The sequence below is a fragment of the Nomascus leucogenys genome, chromosome X (genome assembly GCF_006542625.1).
Source record: "Nomascus leucogenys isolate Asia chromosome X, Asia_NLE_v1, whole genome shotgun sequence".
Classification (NCBI taxonomy): Eukaryota; Metazoa; Chordata; class Mammalia; order Primates; family Hylobatidae; genus Nomascus; species Nomascus leucogenys.
The window spans coordinates 17944435-17968784 of NC_044406.1; the positions used below are offsets into that span (position 1 = coordinate 17944435).

The 24350-nt window shown below is 45.8% G+C and overlaps 1 protein-coding gene across 1 annotated transcript in view; it reads right to left on the reverse strand.

Annotated features, from left to right (window-relative positions):
• Positions 1-23846, reverse strand: part of MAP3K15 (mitogen-activated protein kinase kinase kinase 15) — a 203522-nt gene extending 179676 nt beyond the window's left edge. Inside the window, exon 1 of the mRNA XM_030807584.1 lies at positions 23504-23846. Coding sequence (XP_030663444.1) covers positions 23504-23846 — 343 coding nt within the window. The remainder of the gene's footprint in view (positions 1-23503) is intronic.
• Between the last annotated feature and the right edge of the window lie 504 nt (positions 23847-24350).

A 24350-nucleotide genomic window follows, 5' to 3' on the forward strand; every position in this document is an offset into this window, starting at 1 on the left:
AACTCCTGGGCTCAAGCAATCTTCCCACCTCGGCCTCTTAAAGTGCTAGGATTACAGCTGTGAGCCACTGCTCCTGGCCTCTTTAAAACTTTTTATTATACAGAACTACAAATATACATAAAAAGTAGACAGAATAGTATAATGAAATCTCCATACCTCCCACCTCAACAACAATCAGCTCAAGGCCAGCTTTGTTTCATCTTTACTACCATCCACAACGTCCACCCCTCCCTCCCTGTGTTATTTTAAAATAAATCCCACCAGACACCATATTGTTTTATCCCCCAATATTTCAGGATATATCACTAAAAGATGAGAACTCAAAGAAAAAAATAACCATAGTATCAATGTCTCACCTAAAAATATTTTTAAATAATCATGAGAGTTTTTTAGCAGGAGACTCTCAGAGTCAAATTTACCCTTTAGAGGTCATCTACTAATGAAAGGACACACGTCTATACTAAGGAAACACTCTACAACCCAGCCTGATCAATTTCTCTCAGATGGGTAATTCCACTCCCAAAGACATTTGCTTAGAGTCAAGATAACGCGCCACTGCAGCTGAATAAATTAGACATTCTGCCTATAGGATTGCTTCCTGGACTCTTACTTATCTACATTAAAAATTATATGTTTCAGGCCGGGCGCGGTGGCTCACGCCTGTAATCCCAGCACTTTGGGAGGCGGAGGTGGGTGGATCACCTCAAGTCAGTAGTTTGAGACCAGCCTACCCAACATGGTGAAATCCCGTCTCTACTAAAAATACAAAAAATTAGCTGGGTGTGGGGTGGGCACCTGTAATCCCAGCTACTGGGGAGGCTGAGGCAGAAGAATCACTTGAACCTGGGAGGAGGCGGTTGCAGCGAGCCAAGGTTGCACCACTGTACTCCAGCCTGGATGACAAGAGCAAAACTCTGTCTCAAAAGATTAAAAAAAAAAAAAATTATATGTTTCATAGTGATGCTATGAAAAAGTAGCAACATAGGTATTAATTCCAAGGCCATGGTGATTGTTATAATTAGTTAATAAAGGCAAGGAAGCAAATAGAAACAGACAAAGGAGAATAGCGGAAAGGGGCAGAAGGGAGGATAGGGACAGTAGTCCCGAAGTCACGCAGCCCATTTTCACAGGCAACCTTGAACGTGGCAGGAGGAACTTGTTGCCAAGAAGATTCCATTTTGATCAAGTGACATGAATTCCTCCCTTCTTTGCCTTCTCAACATTCTGTGCTGGGACTCACCGGCCTACCAAGAATTGGGAGAGACTTTTCACTGTCAATGAAAACAGGACATATTAATACTGCTACTCAAAAAAAAAAAAAAAAATCCTGAGCAATTCATACTCAATAGGAAAACTGCCTCGAATCTCAAGTTGGAATTTTTGCCTGACATTTGTCACTCAGGCCAGTAGACTAAGTTCACTTTGAGGATTTATACCAAAACAGTATGCAACTGGCTTATTTTCAGAATTTCTAAAACATGAATTTAGCATCTGATTTATAAATGCTAATTGTAATAAAACACCAGATTGGAACTTTTATTCTATACAAAGAAAAAAGGGCTTTATCCCTAAAGAGAGCACCAGTTACCTAAAACCTTTCATCATCACCGTGGTCACACGCTTTGCCATTTACAAAACACTTCCACAGACTTCTCAGTTGAATTTCAGAACCCCAGCAGGCAGGCAGCGCAAGTACTGGCTTCACTTCGCAGGTAGAAAAATGAAGTGCAAAGAGGTTAACAGACTCGCCCAGGGTCGCTCAAGTACAGCATGAACAAGTCAGGGCTCAAAATCAGCTTTTCCAACCCCAAGTCCTGTGTTCCCCGATGCCCTCATGAGGCTTAGTACATTCCTGACACACTATGTAAGACTGAGCTACCTGGGGGCAAAACAAATTTATATATCAGGCTGAATCTTAAGCAAAAAGATCACAGATAAAAAGGAAGAGATAAAATTCAGATTTTCATTCCCAAATACACCCTGTGCTCCTAGCAACCATTACCGTCCAGTTCCTACTGACGCAGGACAGCTTCAGGGAAAAAAAACACACACACACATATCATATAAATCATCTTTTCTGACCCTGAGGCAGGCACACACACCCACCCTACCTATCTTGGTTTAGCAAACTTTAAGAAGTGATACCAGGCCTGGTGGCGTGTGCCTGAAGTCCCAGCTACTCTGGAGGCTGAGGCAAGAAGAGCACTTGAACCTAGGAGTTCAAGTCCAGTCTGGGCAACATAATGAGACTCTGTCTTTTTAAGAGAGAGAGAGAGGAGGAGAGAGAGAGAGATACTACATCAAGGATTGCAAAAAGCCAAGGTTCCAGTTGAAAGCTATGCTTAGCAGGAAAGTGTAATTTAAAAACCAGTTACAATGACCTCAAGCAGGAGGTCAATTACAAGGACCTTGAAACACACTAGTATGAAATAAGAAAGATGATGCATAGGACTTCAGTTCGTTGAAAACTTTTGAACACTATCTTGAATACTATTTTTGCTAAATGTTTTATGGGTAATATATAAAACCATAATTTTCTAGTGTGGTTTAAAAGTATCCGATTTCTGAAGCAAAGCATTAGTCAACAAAGTGATATGATGGCAAATGATTTACCATATAGTAATTCTGTGACTGTACTGGCTCATGCCAGTCTTTAAATATATACCAGGTTATCCTCAAGTCTATCTAACTCCCTGCAGAAAAAAAAAAGAAATTATGAAAGTAAGTAAGACTGGCTTTGTTGAAATGAAAAGTGCTAGACTTTAGAATAAGTTTTTGGCCAAAGCCTTCAAAACAAAAATTGGATTGGACATATGACAACACTAGCTACCTAAAAGCTACCTTAAAAAAAAAAAAGCCCAGATATACTGGACAGAAGGCACCTCTCCTAACTCCTACCATAATTTAGATCTTACTTATCTCCACTGCTGCTTATTTCTGACATACTCAGGTCAAGTCAATGAAGAAAGTTGTGAAGTGTTTTTTTTGTTTGTTTGTTTTGATATGGAGTCTTGGTCTGTCGCCCAGGCTGGAGTGCAGTGGTGCAATCTCGGCTCACTGCAACCTCTGCCTCCTGGGTTCAGGTGATTCTCCTGCCTCAGCCTCCCAAGTAGCTGGGATTACAGGCATGCACCACCATGCCTGGCTAATTTTTGTATTTTTAGTAGACACAGGGTTTCTCCATGTTGGCCAGGCTGGTCTTGAACTCCTGACCTCAAGTGATCTGCCCACCTCGGCCTCCCAAAGTGCTGAGATTACAGGCGTAAGCCACCGCACCCAGCTTGAAGTGTCACTTAAATCTTATTTTCCAATCTCATAAGAAGGAGCCAATATACCAATTCAGTGTTAGGACATCAGCAAGTCCTTACCAAGTGTCATAGTGAGTGGGTACTCGTTGCCTGGGGGATCAAGTTTTAACTAGGAGGAAGGAGGGGAGGCGTGAGGACATCAGGAAACTACCTGGCCTCCTATCTTTTGCTTCCCAGTATCAAATTTTTTTGTAAGAATGACTGAAAGTAAATCTTTTTTTTTTTAAACTATGTAAATGTGATTGAGATGTGTCCACTACCAGTTTTTCCAAAAGAAATGCAGCACATATAAGCCAACTACGTTTTACTCACTGAGGTGAATGGGCTCATTGGGCTTAATTTCAGACCACTCACAGTGAAATATTTGCAATATACATTATAGCGTGAGTTAAGCCACTTTATCTTTTGCAAATACATATTGTTCTTCCATCTGACAATATAGAAAAATATGCAGCATGATACTGCAAGCTAGATTGCATTCATCACTTTAAATGCTATCAATATTGTTACTTAGGAGGCTGAGGCAAGAGGATCGCTTGAGCCCAGGACTTTGAAACTGCAGTGAGCTATGATTGTGCCATTGAACTCCAGCTTAGGTGACAGAGTGAGACCCCATCTCTAAAAAAATAAAAATACATGGGTATTGATATCATTGTCATCATCCTTGCTGTCACACACTTCACAGTTCCAACTCTGGGTTCCCTGGCAGCCAGTGAACACATCACCCCCATTTTTTTTTTTTTTTTGAGATGGAGTCTCCCTCTGTTGCCCAGGCTGGAGTGCAGTGGCATGATCTCAGCTCACTGCAACCTCCATCTCCCAGGTTCAAGCAATTCTTGTGCCTTAGCTTCCTGAGTAGCTGGGACCACAGGTGTGCACCACCACGCCAGGCTAAGTTTTGTATTTTAGGTAGAGACAGGGTTTCACCATGTTGGCCAGGCTGGTGTTGAACTCCTGACCTCAAGTGATCCACCTGCCTCAGCCTCCCAGAGTGCTGGGATTACAGGCTTGAGCCACCACACCTGGCCACCATCCCAGTATTTTCATCTTCGTCATCTGAAGATTCCTCTTCAGCTTTCCTCAACCCTTTTCTAAAGGGAATGCTTTAACATGACTCTCTGTGGCAAAATTTTTGGAGACATATTCTGAGAAGCCTTTTCTGACCAGCAGATAACAACCTCTTCTTTCAAAAGGTCTGTGTCACGCATCACCTTCAAACTGTGCGCAATTCTAGAGTCGTGCAGAGTTTGATGTACTGCAGCCACACGCTGCAGACCCTGACAAGGGTACCGCTGAGCTTTCCTGTTACTGTGACAAAAATCACAGTAAGTAGCCCCTGCATTTCTTAATTTGTTCTCCAATTGTCTCGTTAAAATGAATGTCAGCCGGCTCGAGAGAACCATCACTTTTACGTATACTCCTCCCACAATAATACACTCTTTCCTTAACAAAATCAACAGTTCCTTAAAGATCATCACTAAGCATCCGGACTTCCGCCTGGCTGCTGATTTCACCCATTCTGTGCTCTACGTTTCCTCAGCAGTATCTGTCCCCTATGCTTCCTCAGCAGTATCTGTCCCCATAGCCTGTGGGAGTAGTGACTCATTGCTAGATACAGGGGCCATGTTGCTTGGAACTTGCCCCTTCTAATTTCCTTTTTTTCATGTACCAATTTCCTTTTTCATAGGTGGTCCTTTGAGAAGGGATGTGCAGAGTTTATGATCTGCATCAAGCACTCCATAGCCAGAGAGTGCTTTACAAAACTTACCTATTTGCTTCTTAGGAATGATAAGCACATTGGATGCAGGATTCTCATTCTCAGGATAGATAACACTTTTTTTTTTTTTTTTTTGAGATGGAATCTCACTCTGTTGCCCAGGCTGGAGTGCAGTGGCATGATCTCGGCTCACTGCAACCTACACCTCCTAGGTTCAGGTGATTTTCCTGCCTCAGCCTCCCAAGCAGCTGGGATTACAGGCATGCGCCACCACGCCTGGCTAATCTTTATATTTTTAGTAGAGATGGGGTTTCATCATGGTGGTCAGGCTGGTCTCAAACTCGTGACCTCAAGTGATCCGCCTGCCTCAGCCTCCCAAAGGGCTGGGATTATAGGCATGAGCCACCACACCCAGCCCAGATAACACATTTTTTAAATAAACCCATCTAATAAGTCTTAAAACTTTAGCCTCGTGAGAGCCAATGACAATCATTGTGACCATCAAAATGGTCTTTGCTTCCAGCTCAACCAAAATATTTGGTGGGATTTACTGGAGGCCAATGAAGGACCTTCACAATATCAACAATTTTCATTTCCTTTTTGTCCCATTTATTCTACATTTCTTTTACTCTCAACATTAATGGCCATACAAGGTATCTTGTATGGCTAGAACTGGGCTGATGCGACATGGCTGGCATTAGGACATCCTGGTGCATTAGTAAGCATTGTCAATAAGATGCAGATATATTTTATTATATTCTGATTACTACTACTACGTGACAAAACACCTCAAAATCAAGTGGCACAAGTTTGAGTTCCTCTGCACAGGACAAGGAATGGGGTTAGGATGCAATCTTCAACCTCAAAATTTTGAAAACTTTCCTTACAAACTGCAGGCATATAAAGCAACCCCACTACATGATAACTGCCCAAGGGATCTGAGCCCTGCATTTTTTATTTTACTATATAACTTTGCTGCTTTTAAATAATGTATAAAAAGAATATATACTTAACAAGTGAAATGTGATAAATGGAAATATATACTGATCGATACCATTAATTTAAACATAAATGCAAGCTTTGGCATGTATCATATATTTCCTAATGTAGCTATTCCAGTAAACTAGTTTAAATTATGGAAACATTAACTTAATACTTTGTGAAAAAGTTCACACACCGGGTTTCAGCAATTTATTATTTCACAAAGCACATTTCATTCTACACTGGGGTTCTGGTATGTTTACTGATGGGGGTCAAGGGGAGTGGTGCAGGTGGGGGAAGGTGCTGACATTTACTGAGCACTTAACTAAGTTCAAGCACAGACTTTGAATCTCTACGCAGGGATCTTTTTAAATGAGGCTCAGAGATATTAAGTAAGTTATCCAGACTCACACAGCCAATAAACGAGAAGGGAGAAATCCAAACTCAGACCTTTATAAGCCAATGGTCTTTCTCCGTCACCACCTGTATCACCAGGGCCAATGTGACACAATGATTGATAGAAGACATGTTTGGAAGGTTTCATTACAGGTCTCTGGTGGAAGTTTTTGCTCTGGAACGCAGAAAGGCCACTGCACCAAGGATAACCTGCACTTCCTGTACTTTCCTGGATGAGATGAAAAGGAGGCAGTAGTGGTCCTGCCTTCCAGACTCAAAGTGCCTGGGGGCACTCATCGTGGGGCAAGACCGGCATCCCACGTGTTTAAGGCATCAGGCTCCGTTTGTCAAGAAGCACCTGTGCCAAACTTCATTTGAGATGAATCACAGATCTAAATGTAAAAGCTGAAACAAAGTTTTTGGAAGAACACATAAAAGAGTACCTGCACAACTGCAACCTGGAAGGTTCCTTAGGCAAGATAGAGCAGGCAACCATAAAAGAATAATATTCTAGATCAGACTTCATCAAAACGAAGAGCTTCTGCTCATCAAAAGCCATCATTATGTACCTGAAGAAGCTAGCCACAGTCTGGGAGCAAATATTCACAAAATATATGACAAAGCACTTAAATCCAAAACATATAAAAACCTCTCATAATTCAATAATAAGATGACAGACAACCCAATTAAACGGGTCAATGGCTAGGATGGACACCTCACAAAGGAAGATATCTGCATGTCCAAAAAGCACATGGAGAGGTACTCAACATCATTAATCATGAGGGAAAGGCAAATTAAAACAGTACGGAGAAACCACCACAACCTTTACGAGAAGAGCCACAATTGACAAGATTGGTAATACAGTGTTGGTGACGATGTGAAACCAGTGAAACTGTCACACATTGGTGCTAAGAAAATAAAATGGTACAACCACTTCAGAAAAAGGGTTGGAAGTTTCTGATATATTTCAACACACACTTAACCTTTTGATCCAGCCATTCTACTCATAGGTATTTACTCAAGAGGAATAAAAACATTGGTCCACAAAAAGTCAGAAAGACTTGCAAATTGCAAATGTTCAGAGCGTCTTTGATTGTAACAACTCCAAACTAGAAGCAACCCAAACGTTCATCAATAGAAGAATGCCTAAACTAACCGGTATATTCTTACAACAAAATTGTATAATATTAGAAAGGAACAAACTACAGACACACACAACTGCATGGACGAATCTCAAAAACATCATGCTGAGTGAACAAAGCCAGACACCAAAGAATACTTATTGTATGAGGCCATTTAGATGAAGCTCTAGGAAAGGCAGATCTAATCTACAGAGATGACAGCAGATCAGTCATAGCCTTATAGGGGTAAAGGGAGGATTGAGGGAGAGGGGACATGATGGAACTTTCTGGAAAAACAGAAATGTTCTCTATATTGTGATAGGGGTTTCATTAGACAGGTTTAGTCATTTTTTAAAGTTGTACAGCTGAGATTTGTACATCACAATACCTATACATTTTACATTTAAAATGTTTAAAAAGAATAATTGGCCAGGTGCAGTGGCTCACGCCCGAAATCCAAGCACTTTGGGAGGCCAAGGCGGGTGGATCACCTGAGGTCAGGAGTTCGGGACCATCCTGGCCAACATGGCGAAACCCAATCTCTACTAAAAATACAAAAATTAGCTGGGTGTGGTGGCACATGCCTGTAATCCCAGCTACTCAGGAAGCTGAGGGAAGAGAATCGCTTGAACTTGGGAGATGGAGGTTTCAGTGAGCCGAGATCGCGCCACTGCACTCCAGCCTGGGTGACAGAGTGAGACTCCATCTCTAAATAAATAAATAGGTACAAAAATAAAAAAATAAAAAGAATAAATATGAGGTAGGGAATGGATAGAGGTAAAGAAGAAATGAGAACAGCAGGATATTAATAATTGTCAGAGCTGGGTAATGTACATGCTTGAAATTGTCCATGACAAAATAAGAGGGAAAGTTATCTACGTCGAATACTCCTGCCTCTCTCCACCTTCTCTTTCCCCTCCCTGTCTGTGTCCAGTTCTACCTGGCCCCTGGGATGGTCTGCCACAGACCCTAATTCCTAAATGAGCTCTACTTCCTGCCAGGACTCACCCACCACTCAACTCCCTTCTGCTCCCCAACCACTCTCCCTCCCCAAACCAAGCACCAACAACAGCCAGGCATTTCTGCCAGTCCCATCACACGCAATTGCCAAAACCCGTGCAAGTTACTGGGCAACAAGAATTTTTCCAGCCTACTTTACAGAAAGTTCAGTCCTATCCCAACCATGTTATTTGGCCGGGATTGAAACAGCACCTATTTCAAAGCCAGATACATAGAAGACTTTTAAAACGGTTTATGGCTCGTATTCCAAAACTATGTTTGGAAGTTCACTGCAGGGAACTGAAAATACATTTTGTCCTAGTAACAGATAATAACACAGCCAGTAAGGTAGCAGACCAGCCCACGGATATCTACTCTAAAATGCACTCAAGGCTCAAACAGCAATGTCTCCATTAAATGCTGCAGGTGAAATGCTTCTTTCAAAGTTGGCCCACATGACTAACATGAGGAAAGTTCCAGGCTCAATTCTGAGTCAGTAGCACTAACAGCAGCATGGAAAGGAAGGAAGCTCAGGGAAGGGCCCCTATGGGCAAGCCAACAGCCAAGTCCAACAGAAGACGGCTGAGGTCCAGCCATGGACTTCTGCAGCCGGGTGCCTGGGAGCAGTCACTGTTGTCTAGCCTGAGCACACCCGGCCACTCTCTCCAGCAGGGAGGGAGAAAGGGAGGCGGCTTCTGAGTTACAACACCATCTTTAATCTCCTACTGTACTTAAAGTAAAAATCATACTTATATTCTAGAAAATAACATACAGTACAGAAAATACGGACAAACCAAAAGAAAAAGAACTGGTATTCCATTCCCAGCAATAACTGAAACCACTACTTCCATCCCAGCATGTCCAGTTTGAGTTCTTCTAGTCTCTTCTGTCAGATATGCACCACTGAAGAGAAAGGTTCAGACCTAGAAATGTGTCATTAGGATGGATGTTACTTCTTAATAAAATCGTAAGTGCACTCTATCTATGGCCTGAGTACCATTTTCAACATGCCACTGGAAACTGCATTCTAAATTTCTTTTGAGGGCACCACATAAGATCTGCTTTATCTCAACAAGAGAAGCCAGCTGTCATCTGTGCCCACTGATGATTATTTTTAACAGGAGCTGGGTAGATATTCGTAGCAATCACTCAAATAGTGGCAAAGAAAACTACCTGGCTCCCGGCCATTGAAGAGTTCGCTGTCTGGCAGAAGATCAATCATTAAACCAATAATTATTTAAGGGCTGGGTGCGATGCCTTACACCTGCAACCCTAGCACTTTGGGAGGCTGAGCCAAGCGGATCACCTGAGGTCAGGAGTTCGAGACCAGCCTGGCCAACATGGTGAAACCCCATCTCTACTAAAAATACAAAAATTAGCCGGGCAAGGTGGCACATGCCTGTAATCCCAGCTACTCGGGAGGCTGAGGCAGGTGAATCGTTTGAACCCAGGAGGTGGAGGTTTCAGTGAGCCAAGACCATGCCACTGCACTCCAGCCTGGGCGACAGAGACTCAGTGTCAAAAAGTAATAGTTATTATTTAATCACAATTGTTTTGCCTGTGAGGAAAGAAAACCTCAGCATACAAAAGCCAACAGGCAGAAGGAGGGGAGTCCATGCAGGCTCCCTTGAAGAACTTGGATATGAAAGCTGAACAGGTATTGATCAGAGGAAGACTACAGGTGGGGGTGGGGACTGATATGGTTTGGCTGTGTCCCCCAAACCTCATCTCGAGTCGTAATCCCTACGTGTGGAGGGAGGGACTTGGTGGGAGGTGACTGGATTATGGGGGCGGTTCCCCCATGCTGTTCTCATGACAGTGAGGAAGTTCTCACGAGATGTGATGGTTTAAAAGTGGCAGTTTCCCCTGTGCTCTCTCTCTCTCTCCTGTCACCATGTAAGACGTGCCTTGCCTCCCCTTCCCCTTCTGCCATGATTTTAAGTTTCCTAAGCCCTCCCCAGCCATGCCAAACTGTGATTCAATTAAACCTCTTTTGGGGCCAGGCACAGTGGCTCACGCCTGTAATCCCAACACTTTGGGGGGCCAAGGCAGGTGGATCACTTGAGCTCAGGAGTTCAAGATCAGCCTGGCCAACATGGCAAAAGCCCATCTCTACAAAAAAATACAAAAATTAGCCAGACATTGGTGGCTGATGCCTGTAATCCCAGCTACTCTGGAGGCTGGGACTGGAGAATCACTTGAGCCCGGGAAAGTGGAGGTTGCAGTGAGCCAAGGTTGTGCCACTGCACTCCAGCCTGGACAACAGGGTGAGACCCTGTCTCAAAACAAAACAAAATTACCACTTTTGTATATAAATTACCCAGTCTCAGGTACTGTCTTGTAGCACTGTGAAAATAGACTAATATGGGGACAGAAACCAGGATACAGTGGCCTCTAGGCAGATACATAAATTTGAATGCAGCAAGACTGGCCCAACTTTGAGAGACCAGTTACAAAGCTACTGACAGTGACCTGGATGAGACAAGATGGTGCTTAGACCAAGACAGTAGCAGGGCATATAGAGAGAAGCGGGCAAATCTGAGAAACATTTTGGAAGTAACTACCTGGATTTGACAATGAGGGAGAGAGTGGGATCACTGACTCCTAGCTTTCTGACATGAACTGCTAGGTGGGGGATTTTACTCATCCATGTTTATTTACCCTTATAGATGGCAATGTCTAAATTAACTATCGCTCCTATGCTCTGCTAGAAATAAGTGTGTACAGTCTCCTGACCATGTGTAGATGGCATGCAAAACACATGTGCTGTATCAGAGAGCTGCCTGTTTCATCACTGCACAGCCATCAAACCAACATCTCCCACAGGTCCATCTTCCTCTGAACTTTATGCATTCTCCAGAATGATGAGGAAGGAATATTCAGCAAGTTAACTTTTTGTTCTTTGAGACAGAGTCTCACTCTGTTGCTCAGGTTGGAACGCAGTGGCGCAATCTCAGCTCACTGCAACCTCCACCTCCTGGGTTCAAGTGATTCTCCTGCCTCAGCCTCCCAAGAAGCTGGGACTACAGGCATGGGCCACCATGCCTGGCTAATTTTTGTATTTTTTGGGAGAGACAGGGTTTCACCATGTTGGCCAGGATGGTCTCAAACTCCTGGTCTCAGGTGATCTGCCTGCCTCGGCCTCCCAAAGTGCTGGGATTACAGGCGTGAGCCACCACACTCGGCCATAGGATATAAGAAGTCTTAAGGCATTTTTCAGGCTCCTTCTTGCAGGAGCAAATGCACATGTGGGCTGAGCCCACTAAAATAAGTTGAAACAAGAGGTACATTTAGGCCAGGCATGGTGGGTCACACCTGTAATCCCAGCAGTTTGGAAGGCTGAGGCAGGAGAATCACTTGAGCCCAGGAGTTCGAGACCGGCCTGGGCAATATAGTGACATCTCCATCTCTACAAAAAAAAGTAAAAATAGCTGGACATAGTGACATGCACCTGTAGTCCCAGCTACACAAACAGGACGCTGAGGTAGGAAGATTGCTTGAGTCCAGGAAGGTGAGGTTACAGTGAACCCTGTTTGTGTCACTGCACTCCAGCTGGGTGACAGAGCAAGACCCTGTGGGAGGGGAGGTGAGGGGAGGGGAGGGAGAAAGAGAGAGAAAAGAGATGCATTTAGGTATTTTTAGCAGAATGCATGACGAGCTCTATTAGTCAGGATAAACTAGGCTATGCTGCCACAACAGACAAATCCTCAAGGCTTCAGTGGCTTAATTGTTATCTTTAATCCCTGATCTTCAAGTCTGCCACAACAGAGGCAGAGAGATGGAGGAGTGCATCATCTAACTGCTTTAAGCCCAAAGTGATGCTTGCTGCTGCTGCTCACATCGCACTGGCCAGCACTAGTCACGAGGGCCCAGGGGATATGAGGAAATGTGGAAGAACATATGGATGTTTGGCGAACACTGTCTTTGCCACACAATGCATCGAGCTAATAAAGAATCCAGAGATACCACTACAGAGGGAGAAGCCAGACATAACTCATGTGAAAGGTGGCAAGGAAAACTAGAGCTAGCCTTATTTTAAACCATTTCATATCTTTTGTTTAAAAAAAAGCCCAAATATCACTGTCAGATAAAAACTAACAATCACTACAGTATCATTTAATACCAAAGGAAAAAGTTACCTAAGGCTGGGCACGGTGGGTCATGCCTGTAATCCCAGCACTTTGGGAGGCCAAGGTAGGTGGATCGCTTGAGCCCAGGAGTTCAAAACCAGTCTGGGCAACAAGGCAAAACCTTGTCTGTACAAAAAACTAGCCAGGTGTGGTGGCGTGTGCCTGTAGTCCCAAATACCTGGGAGGCTGAGGTGGCAGGATCACCTGAGCCAGGGAGGTAGAGTCTGCAGTGAGCTGTGATCGTGCCACTGCACTCTAGCCTGGGCAACAGAGCAAGAACTCTCAAAAAAAAAAAAAAAAAATCCCAGAAATAAAAGCTTGCCAAATAGGTATAGGGTTCTTACAGCACCAAACCTCTTATTTTTTGAAAGATTTTACGTAAAAAATAATAACAAAAATAAAACATTTGAAAAAGTTACCTAGCCTCCAAAACTGATGAAACCATGAAAGAAGATAAAATGTCTCCACCCACCCCCACCCCCTCCACCACCCAAAGCCAGTATTAACCTGATGGCTGATGGTCCAAGCATCTCATTTCTATTTCCTTAGCCCACAGCAGCATAGTGAGGGGCTCCAGGATTGGCATGTACTATAACAGTAATGATTCATGACATGAGATGACCCATAGCCTGACTCTTTCTTGGTAAGGCCTACCCTAGGAGATAATTTTCTAGCAGTTGGACTAGATTTTCAAAACCTAAGTTGCACTCTCTTACTACTATAACAAACAATGCCAAAATCTCAGTAACCTGACCAAATAAAAGCTTCTCTCTTGCATATGCAAAATCCAAAGTGGATATTCCTCCTCTGCCAGCTGTCCTCCAAAGAGTAACTCAGGGAGTCAGGCACCTTCCATCAAGTGCCACCACCATCATCTACCTGGGGCCTCCAAGGTCCCCATGGGGACCATGGAAAAGGATGAGAAGATATGGGAAGGCCTAGTGGATTCATCAAAAACTTGGCCCAAAAGTGGCAGACATCACTCTCACCTATATGGTAGTAAGGATGAGTCTACGTAGACTCAAAGGATGCTGGGAAATGTAGTCCTTGGTTCTCAGCAATAACTACGAGCATAAATCTTTTTTTTTTTTTTTTTTTTTTTTTTTTGAGATGGAGTCTCGCTCTTGTCACCCAGGCTTGAGTGCACTGGCACGATCTTGGCTCACTGCAATCTCTGCCTCCTGGGTTCAAGCAATTCTCCTGCCTCAGCCTCCCGGGTAGCTGGGATTACAGGTGCACACCACCACGCAAGGCTAATTTTTGGGTTTTTTTGTTTTGTTTTTAATTTTGAGATGGAGTTTCACTCTCGTTGCCCAGGCTGTAGTGCAATGGCACAATCTTGGCTAACTGCAACTTCCACCTCCCGAGTTCAAGCGATTCTCCTGCCTCAGTCTCCCGAATAGCTGGGATTACAGGTGCCTGCCACAACGCCCAGCTAATTTTTTGTATTTTTAGTAGAGACGGGGTTTCACCATGTTAGCCAAGCTGGTCTCCAACTCCTGACCTCAGGTGATCCACCCACCTTGGCCTCCCAAAACGCTGGGGTTACAGGCATAAACCACTGCGCCCGGCCTGATTTTTGTATTATTAGTAGAGATGGGGTTTTGCTATGTTGACCAGGCTGGTCTCGAACTCCTGACCTCAAGTGATCCACCCACTTCGGCCTCCCAAAGAGCTGGGATTAGAGGCGTGAGCCACCATACCTGGCAATAGCACAAATCTTTAGCAGCCACCTCACTATCTCCACCACACTTTATACCCCACAATGACTCTAGTACAAGCCAGCCAGAAAAGGAGTATCATCAGACTAGAGCAAAACCAAATAACGAATCTGGAGACTGAAGCCCTAGTCTTAGTTTTTATTTATTTATTTTTCTTGAGATGGAGTCTTGCTCTGTCGCCCAGGCTGGAGTGCAGTAGCGCGATCTTGGCCCACTGCAAACTCCACCTCACGGGTTCAAGCGATTCTCCTGCCTCAGCCTCCCAAGTAGCTGGGATTACAGGTGTGTGCCACCATGCCCAGCTATTTTGTATTTTCAGTAGAGACAGGGTTTCACTATGTTGGCCAGGCTGCTCTCTAACTCCTGACCTCCAATGATCCGCCCGCCTTGGCCTCCCAAAGTGCTGGGATTACAGGCATGAGCCACCGCAACCGGCCTAGTCTTAGTTTTTCTATCGATGTTCAGGAAATATGAAAACATCCTAGTATGGGTTGCAATACTTCACAACTTTTAAGATCACTGTGCACATAACAGAAGGAAAAAACAAAAATCAGAAGCAGGACCTCTGGGTCAGGAAAGTAACATTTAAATGAGGTTCAGAGAAGAGTGAAGTTATGCAAAGCCAGACACAACAGGTATGGGAAGATTACTTGTGCCTCAGAAGCTGTTCTTGCCATTTAAGCAGTTAATAGCTAATTCAAGAAGGCTGCTAATTAGCATCTAGGTAGAGGCTCTCACTTACACAACTAACCACCCAACTATTCTAAGAGTAAACAAAACGGTGTACTCCCTGAAGATAAAAGCATTGTATTCTACCAGTCCCGATGTCATTTTAAGACTTCCTACTACAATAAGTGTATTCAATTACAGCATCCTGGGAGGATAGTTTCCACAGTCAAAATGTTTGAGAAAGTATGAGACAAAGTCACACAGGTCTCTTTGCTTCCTGCAACTTGCCTCAAGTCTTTAAGATGTTCACAAACACTGTGAACCTCTAGGAGGGAGACACAGGATGCAGTTGAAAAAAGTCTATCAAAATTAGCCGGGCACGGTGGTGCATGCCTGTAAGTCCCAGCTACTTGGGAGGCTGAGGTGGAAGGATCACTTGAGCCCAGGGAGGTCAAGGCTGCAGTGAGCCGTGATCACGCTACTGCACTCCAGCCTGGGTGAGAGTGAGACCTTCTCTCAAAAAAAAAAAACAAAAAACAAACAAACAAACAAAACAACTAATATAAACTCAACCCTAATGTAAACTAAAGATTTCAAGTGAGTACGATGTGTCAACTCATATGTGTAAGTTCATCAATTGTCACAAGCGCCGTAGTCTGGTGGAAGATGTTCATGATAGGAGAGTTTGTGGGAGAGGGCAGGGGGGTTGATGGGAACACTCTGTACTTTTCCTCTCAAGTTTGCTGTGAACCTACAACTGCTCTAAAAAAGTATTTTAAAAAAAGTTCTGGAGATGCATATTGGTTTCTAGGGTTTTGTTTTGTTTGAGATGGGGTCTCGCTGTTGTCTGCTCAGGCTGGAGTGCAATGGCACGATCTCAGCTCATTGCAACCTCTGCCTTCCGCGTTCCAGCAATTCTCCTGGCTCAGCCTCCCGAGTAGCTGAGATTACAGGTGCCTGCCACCATGCCTGGCCAATTTTTGTATTTTTAGTAGAGACAGGGTTTCACCATGTTGGCCAAGCTGGTCTCGAATTCCTGACCTCAGGTGATCCACCCGCCTTGGCCTCCCAAAGTGCTGGGATCACAGGCATGAGCCGCCGCGCCCAGCCAGGATATTGGTTTTTGTTTTTTGAAATGGAGTCTCGCCCTGTTGCCCAGCCTGGAGTGCAGTGGTGCAATCTTGGCTCACTGAAACCTCTGCCTCCTGGGCTCAAGCGATTCTCCTGCCTCAGTCTCCTGAGTAGCTGAGACTACAGGTGCACGCCACCACGCTCAGCTAATTTTTTTATTTTTAGTAGAATAAAAAAGTTTCGCCATGTTGGCCAGGCTGGCCTCGAACTCTTGGGCTCAGGTGATCCACCCACCTCAGCCTCCCATAGTGCTGGGATTACAGGCGTGAGCCACCACGTCCAGCCTGGAGATGGATATTGTTGATGGTCACATAACAGTGTGAATATACGTAATGCCACTGAAATGAACACTAAAAATGGTCGAAATAATAAATTTTGTTATACATATTTTGTCACAATTTTAAAAACCACAAGGACCGGGGGTGGTGGTTCACGCCTGTAATCCTAGTACTTTGGGAGGCTGAGGTGGGACGATCACTTGAGCCCAGGAATTCGAGTCCATAAGATCTCACAGAGTGAGATTTAATCTCTACAAAAAATAAACAAAATGCGCCAGGGGTGGTGACTCACACTTGTAATCCCACAATTTTGGGAGGCTGAGGCAGGAGGATTGCTCAAGTCTGGGAGGTTGAGGCTGCAGTGTGCCAAGATCGTACCACTGCACTCTAGACTGGGCAACAGAGTGAGACCCTGTCTCAAAAAAAAATCTATATATACGTACAAAAATCTAAAAATCAACATTTAAAAATAATTTAGAAAACACAAATAGGACATGCCCTGCCCCTCTCAGCCCATGGTACTTTCCTTTTCCAACAGCATCCACTTGTTCTTGCTTACGTCCAACGCCTGCCTGCCATTTTCCTGCTGCTCATCCAATCCACTATATGTGCTAGTGACACAGCCCCAAGATTTAGACCCACACAGGACCCCATGAAACAGCACAAGGAGATGGAAAACCACAGTCAAACCTGACTTTGACTTGCTGTGAGAACAGGAGACAGGAAGTGCTTAAATTTCCCATAGATGATGGCCCCTAAAACATACTTGGGTCGAAGCAGACCTGATAGATATCTACAGAACTCTCCACCCCAAGTCAAGAGAATACACATTCTTCTTAGCACCACATAGCACTTACTCTAAAATTGACCACATAAATGGAAGTAACACACTCCTCAGCAAATGCAAAAGAACAGAAATAATAACAAACAGCCTCTCAGACCACAGTGCAATTAAATTAGAACTCAGGATTAAGAAACTCACTCAAAACCACACAACTACGTGGAAACTGAACAATCTGCTCCTGAGTGACTACTGGGTAAATAACAAAATTAAAGCAGAATAATGAAGTTCTTTGAAATCAACGAGAACAAAGATACAATGTACCAGAATCTCTAGGACACAGCTAAAGTAGTGTTTAGAGGTAAATTTATAGCACTAAATGCCCACAAGAGAAAGCAGGAAAGATCTAAAATCGACACCCTAACATCACAATTAAAAAGACTAGAGAAGCAAGAGCAAACACATTCAAAAGCTAGCAGAAGACAATAAATAACTAAGATTGGAGCAGAACTGGAGGAAATAGAGACATGAAAAAACCTTCCAAAAAAATCAATGAATCCAGGGGCTGGTTTTTTGAAAAGATTAACAAAATTGATAGACCACTACCTAGACTAAAAAAGAAGAAAAGAGAGAAGAATCAAACAGACACAATAGAAAATGATAAAGGGGCAATCACCACTGATCCCGGAAATACAAACTACCATCAGAGAACACTCTACACACGTCTACACAAATAAACTAGAAAATCAAGAAGAAATGGATAAATTCCTGGACACATACACCCTCCCAAGACTAAACCAGGAAGAAGTTGAATCCCTGAAAAGACCAATAACAAGTTCTGAAATTGAGGCAGTAATAGCCTACCAACTAAAAAAATCCTAGACGGATTCACAGGCGAATTCTACCAGAGGTACAAAGAGGAGCTGGTACCATTCCTTCTGAAACTATTCCAAACAACAGAAAAAGAGGGAATCCTCCCTAACTCATTTTATGAGGCCAGCATTATCCTGATTCCAAAACCTGGCAGAGACACAACAAAAAAAGAAAATTTCAGGCCAATATCCCTGATGAACATTGATGTGAAAATCCTCAGTAAAATACTGGCAAACCCAATCTAGCAGCACATCAAAAAGCTTATCCACCACAATCAAGTCGGCTTCATCCCTGGATGCAAGGCTGGTTCAACATACGCAAATCAACAAACATAATCGGTCACATAAACAGAACCAATGACAAAAACCACAATTATCTCAATAGATGCAGAAAAGGCCTTCGATAAAATTCAACACCCCTTCATGCTAAAAACTCTCAATAAACTAGGTATTGATGGAACATATCTCAAAATAATAAGAGCTATTTAAAATAAACCCATAGCCAATATCATACTGAACGGGCAAAAGCTGGAAGCATTCCCTGTGAAAACTGGCACAAGACAGGGATGCCCTCTCTCACCACTCCTATTCAACATGGTATTGGAAGTTCTGGCCAGAGCAATCAGGCAAGAGAAAGAAATAAAGAGTATTCAATTAGGAAGAGAGGAAGTCAAATCATCTGTTTGCAGACAACATGATTGTATATTTAGAAAACCCCATGGTCTCAGCCCAAAAACTCCTTAAGCTGATAAACAACTTCAGCAAAGTCTCAGGATACAAAATCAATGTGCAAAAATCACAAGCATTCCTATGCACCAATAAAAGACAAACACAGAGCCAAATCAGGAGTGAACTCCCATTGACAATTGCCACTAAGAGAATAAAATACCTAGGAATATAGACCAATGGAACAGAACAGAGGCCTCGGAAATAACGCCACACATCTACAACCATCTAATCTTTGACAAACCTGACAAAAACAAGAAATGGGGAAAGGATTCCCTATTTAATAATTGGTGTTGGGAAAACTGGCTAGCCATATACAGAAAACTGAAACTGGACCCCTTTCTTATACCTTATACAAAAATTAACTCAATATGGATTAAAGACTTAAACGTAAGACCTAAAACCATAAAAACCCTAGAAGAAAACCTATGCAATACCATTCAAGACACAGGCATGGGCAAGGACTTCATGACCAAAACACCAAAAGCAATGGCAACAAAAGCCAAAATAGACAAATGAGATCTAATTAAACTAAAGAGCTTCTGCACAGCAGAAGAAACTATCCTCAGAGTGAACAGGCAACCTACAGAATGGGAGAACATTTTTGCAATCTACTCATCTGACAAAGGGCTAATATCCAGAATCTACAAGGAACTTAAACAAAGGTACAAGAAAAAAACAACCCCATCAAAAAGTGGGCAAAGGATATGAACAGACACTTTTCAAAAGAAGACATTTATGTGGCCAACAAACATATGGAAAAAAAAAAACCCATCAACACTGGTCATTAGAGAAATGCAAATCAAAACCACAGTGAGATACCGTCTCACACCAGTTAGAATGGCAATCATTAAAAAGTCAGGAAACAACAGATGCTGGAGAGGATGTGGAGAAATAGGAATGCTTTTAGACCGTTGGTGGGACTGTAAATCAGTTCAACCATTGTGGAAGACAGTGTGGCGATTCCTCAAGGATCTAGAACTAGAAATACTATTTGACCCAGCCATCCCATTACTGGGTATATACCCAAAGGATTATAAATCATTCTACTATAAAGACACAGGCACATGTATGTTTATTGCAGCACTATTTACAATAGCAAAGACTTGGAACCAACCCAAATGCCCATCAATGATAGACTGGCTAAAGAAAATGTGGCACATATACACCATGGAATACTATGCCGCCATAAAAAAGGATGAGTTCATGTCCTTTGCAGGGACATGGATGAAGCTGGAAACCATCATCCTCAGCAAACTAACACAGGAACAGAAAACCAAACACTACATGTTCTCACTCAGAAGTCGGAGTTGAACAATGAGAACACATGGACACAGGGAGGGGAACATCACACACACTCCGGGGCCTGTGGGGAGTGGGAGGGGAGGGAGATCATTAGGACAAATACCTAATGCATGCGGGGCTTAAAACCTAGATGACAGGTTGATGGGTGCAGCAAACCACCATGGCACGTGTACAGCTATGTAACAAACCTGCACGTTCAGCACATGTATCCCAGCACTTAAAGTTAAAAATAAATAAATACTTGGGCCGTTCAACAGTTCCCCTCCCCCACAAGCCTTTTTCCAGAACAGCATTGTTCAATAGGACCTTCTGAGATGAGGAAAGAGTTCTGTAACTTCACTGTCCCACCTGGGAGTTACTTGTGCCTACGGAGCACACATTTATTCATTTATTTAGAGACAGGGTCTCGATCTGTCACCCAGGCTGGAGTGCAGTGGCATAAACACAGGTCACCACAGCATCGACCTCCTGGGCTTAAGTGATCCTCCTGCCTCCACCTCCCAGGTAGCTGGGACCACAGGCACATGAGTGCCACCACATCCCGCTAATTTTTTTTTTTTTTTTTTTGCTCAGGTTGGTCTTGAACTCCTGTACTCAAGCAATCCTCCTGCCTTGGCCTTCCAAAGTGTTGGGATTACAGGCGTGAGCCACTGCACCTGGCCTGTCAAGCACCTTAAATGCCACTAGTGCAACTAAGGAACTTACCATTTTTACCGTATTCTAACCAGTTTAACTGTCAAGAGCCACCTGTGGCTAGTGGCTACCAAATTGGACAGAGTGGTTCTAGAATTTTTACAAAGAAGCCAAAGTGAGAGCTCTGTATCTTTTTGGTGGAAACACCAAAGAGCAGTGAGTGATAGAGGACGAATCCAGGAGACAGTGGAGGTGGTCATCTCTTTAGCCCAGGAACCCACTTCCTGTATATGTACTTTTTCAAACCTCTGAAAGTAATTCGAATGCACTGAGAAATGATTTACTCAAGACCAGGACAAGGTTAACCACAGGGAGCTCATGGTACAGCCCAACATTCTAGGCCACCCGGGCCAGAGTGAGCCAAGGTGACGTGTCTGTTGTGTGGCTCCAGAATTGAAAGCCTGAGATTTGACGTCTGCATCTTCACAGTCGACCTGTTAGAAGGGCCCCCCGTACACACACACTCCGCCCCAGAAAAAGCAAAAGCCACCGCACACAAATCTTTCAGAGGTGGCACCAGCAGGAAGGAGAGTGCTGTACCTCATGGCAAAAGGAACATTTAACCGTTCAGAGAAGAGTCTGTTCAAACTCCCATTTTGGAGCAGAATGAATAGAAGTTGAGAAAACGGAGTGGTTCTAGGTGAAGTGGGCTCCTGAACGAGTTTTCTAAAAAGATGTGCTGAAGAGTATACTCAGTGTGGTCAGAAATGTCAGGAGAGTGCTTTCAATGGGTCCAGCTGCCACTTGTTTAAACAAGCCTGACCTCCCCCCCCCCTCCCCTCCCACTTCCAGCTGGGGAGAATTTGCTCTGCAAGAAAAACAGATCTGCGCTGCCTCCAGCAGAGGCTGAATCCTAATCATCCTAGCTTACTATTACAGCAAAGCAACTTCCCATATCCCATCTCATGAGCTTTTAGGTTTAGGGTAGGCACTGTTACTCCCTTTGACCAATGGAGAAACTGAGGCACAAGGACTCCCAGGTAATTACTGTCTCACATATAATGCTTCTGAACGTCACCCAGGTGCCAGAGGTTTGTCACCAAAGGTGCTGTAAGGGAAAAAACGTCAAGCAACAATTCATTCCACAGCGAGAGAAACTCTTGCCAATCCAAAGTACGGTTCTTAAGGCTGGATTCTCAGGCACATTTACTATAGTGAGTTTACAGACCTAGAGTCCCGCTCCAGCAAAGGTGCCCCCGAACCCGTGAATGCTGTGCATTATGGGATAAAATCTACGTCACAGGGTGGTGGCTCACACTCCACCGTCAGTGTTTTGGGGACGAGAATTGAAGTGTGCAAAAGAACACTGGGTATTTCTAAGTAGAGGCAACACACACACACACACACACACACGTAAGACACCGATTTCCACTCCCGGCTGCAAAATGGAATCGCCTGGGAAGCATGACACTTCTGAGGCCTCGGGTGCCTATGTCATTGGTCTGGGGTCCGATCTGGGCATCCAGAGTTTTAGAAGCTCCCCAGGTGATTCTAATATGTAGCCTGCGTTGGGACCCAGGGCCGTAAGAGACCTGCCAGGAGTGAGAAAGCAAAAGTTGGATAACTCGGGACAAGGGGAACTTGGTAGGATCTGGGTTACAGGCTGTTTCTTGGGTTATCTGATGTTTAAGATGCCTGAAGAATCAGAGTCTAAATGCCCGTGGCCTCTATTTTCTTATCTGTAAAAGGGCACAATGTTAACGACTCTACCCTCCCCCAAAGGCAGGACGGTCCTGTTGGAGGGATCAGGGGGTGAGAGGATATGAGGGGGGCTAGGGGGAGGGGGATGAGAGGAAGGGGACTAGGGGAAGGGGAGGGGACTAAGGGGAGGGGACTAAGGGGAGGGAGACTAAGGGAGGGAGACTAAGGGGGGAGGGAGACTAAGGGGAGGGAGACTAAGGGGAGGGAGACTAAGGGGAGGGAGACTAAGGGGAGGGAGACTAAGGGAGGGAGACTAAGGGGAGGGGGACTGGGGAGGGGGACTGGGGAGGGGGACTGGGGAGGGGGGACTGGGGGAGGGGGACTGGGGGAGGGGGGACTGGGGGAGGGGATTAGGGGAAGGGGAACTAGGGGGAAGGGAGGGGAGGGGACTAGGGGGAGGGGAGGGGGGCTGGGGGGAGGGGGACGAGGGGAGAGGGGACGAGGGGACGAGGGGAGAGGGGGACGAGGGGGAGAGGGGACGAGGGGGAGAGGGACGAGGGGGAGAGGGGACGAGGGGAGAGGGGGACGGGGACGAGGGACGAGGGGGAGAGGGGGACGAGGGGAGAGGGGACGGGGGGAGAGGGGGACGAGGGGGAGAGGGGACGAGGGGACGAGGGGACGAGGGGACGAGGGGGACGAGGGGGAGAGGGGGACGAGGGGGAGAGGGAGAGGGGACGAGGGGGAGAGGGGGACGAGGGGGAGAGGGGGACGAGGGGGAGAGGGGACGAGGGGAGAGGGGGACGAGGGGGAGAGGGGAGAGGGGGACGAGGGGGAGAGGGGGACGAGGGGGAGAGGGGGACGAGGGGGAGAGGGGGACGAGGGGGAGAGGGGACGAGGGGGAGAAGGGACGAGGGGGAGAGGGGGACGAGGGGGAGAAGGACGAGGGGGAGAAGGACGAGGGGGCGGGGCGGGGGCCCTGGCTCGTGTGAGGGTAGGTAAAAGTGGGACTGAGGTGGGGACGAAGACGCTCTCACCTGCGTCGTAGAAGGCGTCGAGCACGGCCGTCTCCCCGAAGTCCAGCTCCCCGAAGGGCACGGAGGTGAGGTGAGCGCCCTCGGCCTCGCAGGCCCGCAGCAGGCACTGCCGCGCCCCCGCCTCCGGGCCGCCGGCCGCGCCGCCCTGGGAGCTCTCACTGCGCACGTATACTGCCCGCAGAGCCCGCCGCGGCCCGCCTCCGCTCTCGCCCTCGCCGCTGCCGCCTGCCGCGCCCTCCGCCGCCCCGGCCGCGCCCTCCACCCCCGGCGGCGGCGGGCACTGAGGGGACTCGCTCGCCGCCCCGAGGGCCCCGGCCGGAGCATTCCCACCGCCACTCTCCATGTGCCCGCCTGCGCGCCCTTCCCCTGCGCGAGTGGCCCGCGGCTGCGATCCGCTAGGAGGCACAAGTTACAGCAGCCGCGCAGGCGGTCCCGGCACCTGCTCCTGAAGCGCGGGACGCTACGGGAATCGAGGGAACGGAGCGCACCGGGGGCCCCGCGGCGGGCCGAAGACGGCAGCGCCCCTAGGCTGCAGCCTGAAGCTCAGGCCCCGCGGCCCCCAGCGCCCTTTGAAGGCCGGAGAGAAAGAGGCGGGGGCTCGGGACGTCAGGGCGAGCGAGGGGCGGGGAGGGGGCCGGGGAGGGCGGCAGGGCAGGAGCGGGGAGGGTGCCCCCTGCTGCCCCCTCCAGGCAGCGCCCGCCCGCAGCCAGGAGACGCCGAACACGGGAACAGGAATTGGGGGACTTTTTTTTTTTTTTTTTTTTGGCCATCCCTCTAGCCTGACCACCATTAGGAGCTCCAATTTCTTTTTTCTCAAAACAACTTGAAGCATTTGAGCAGGGTAAAA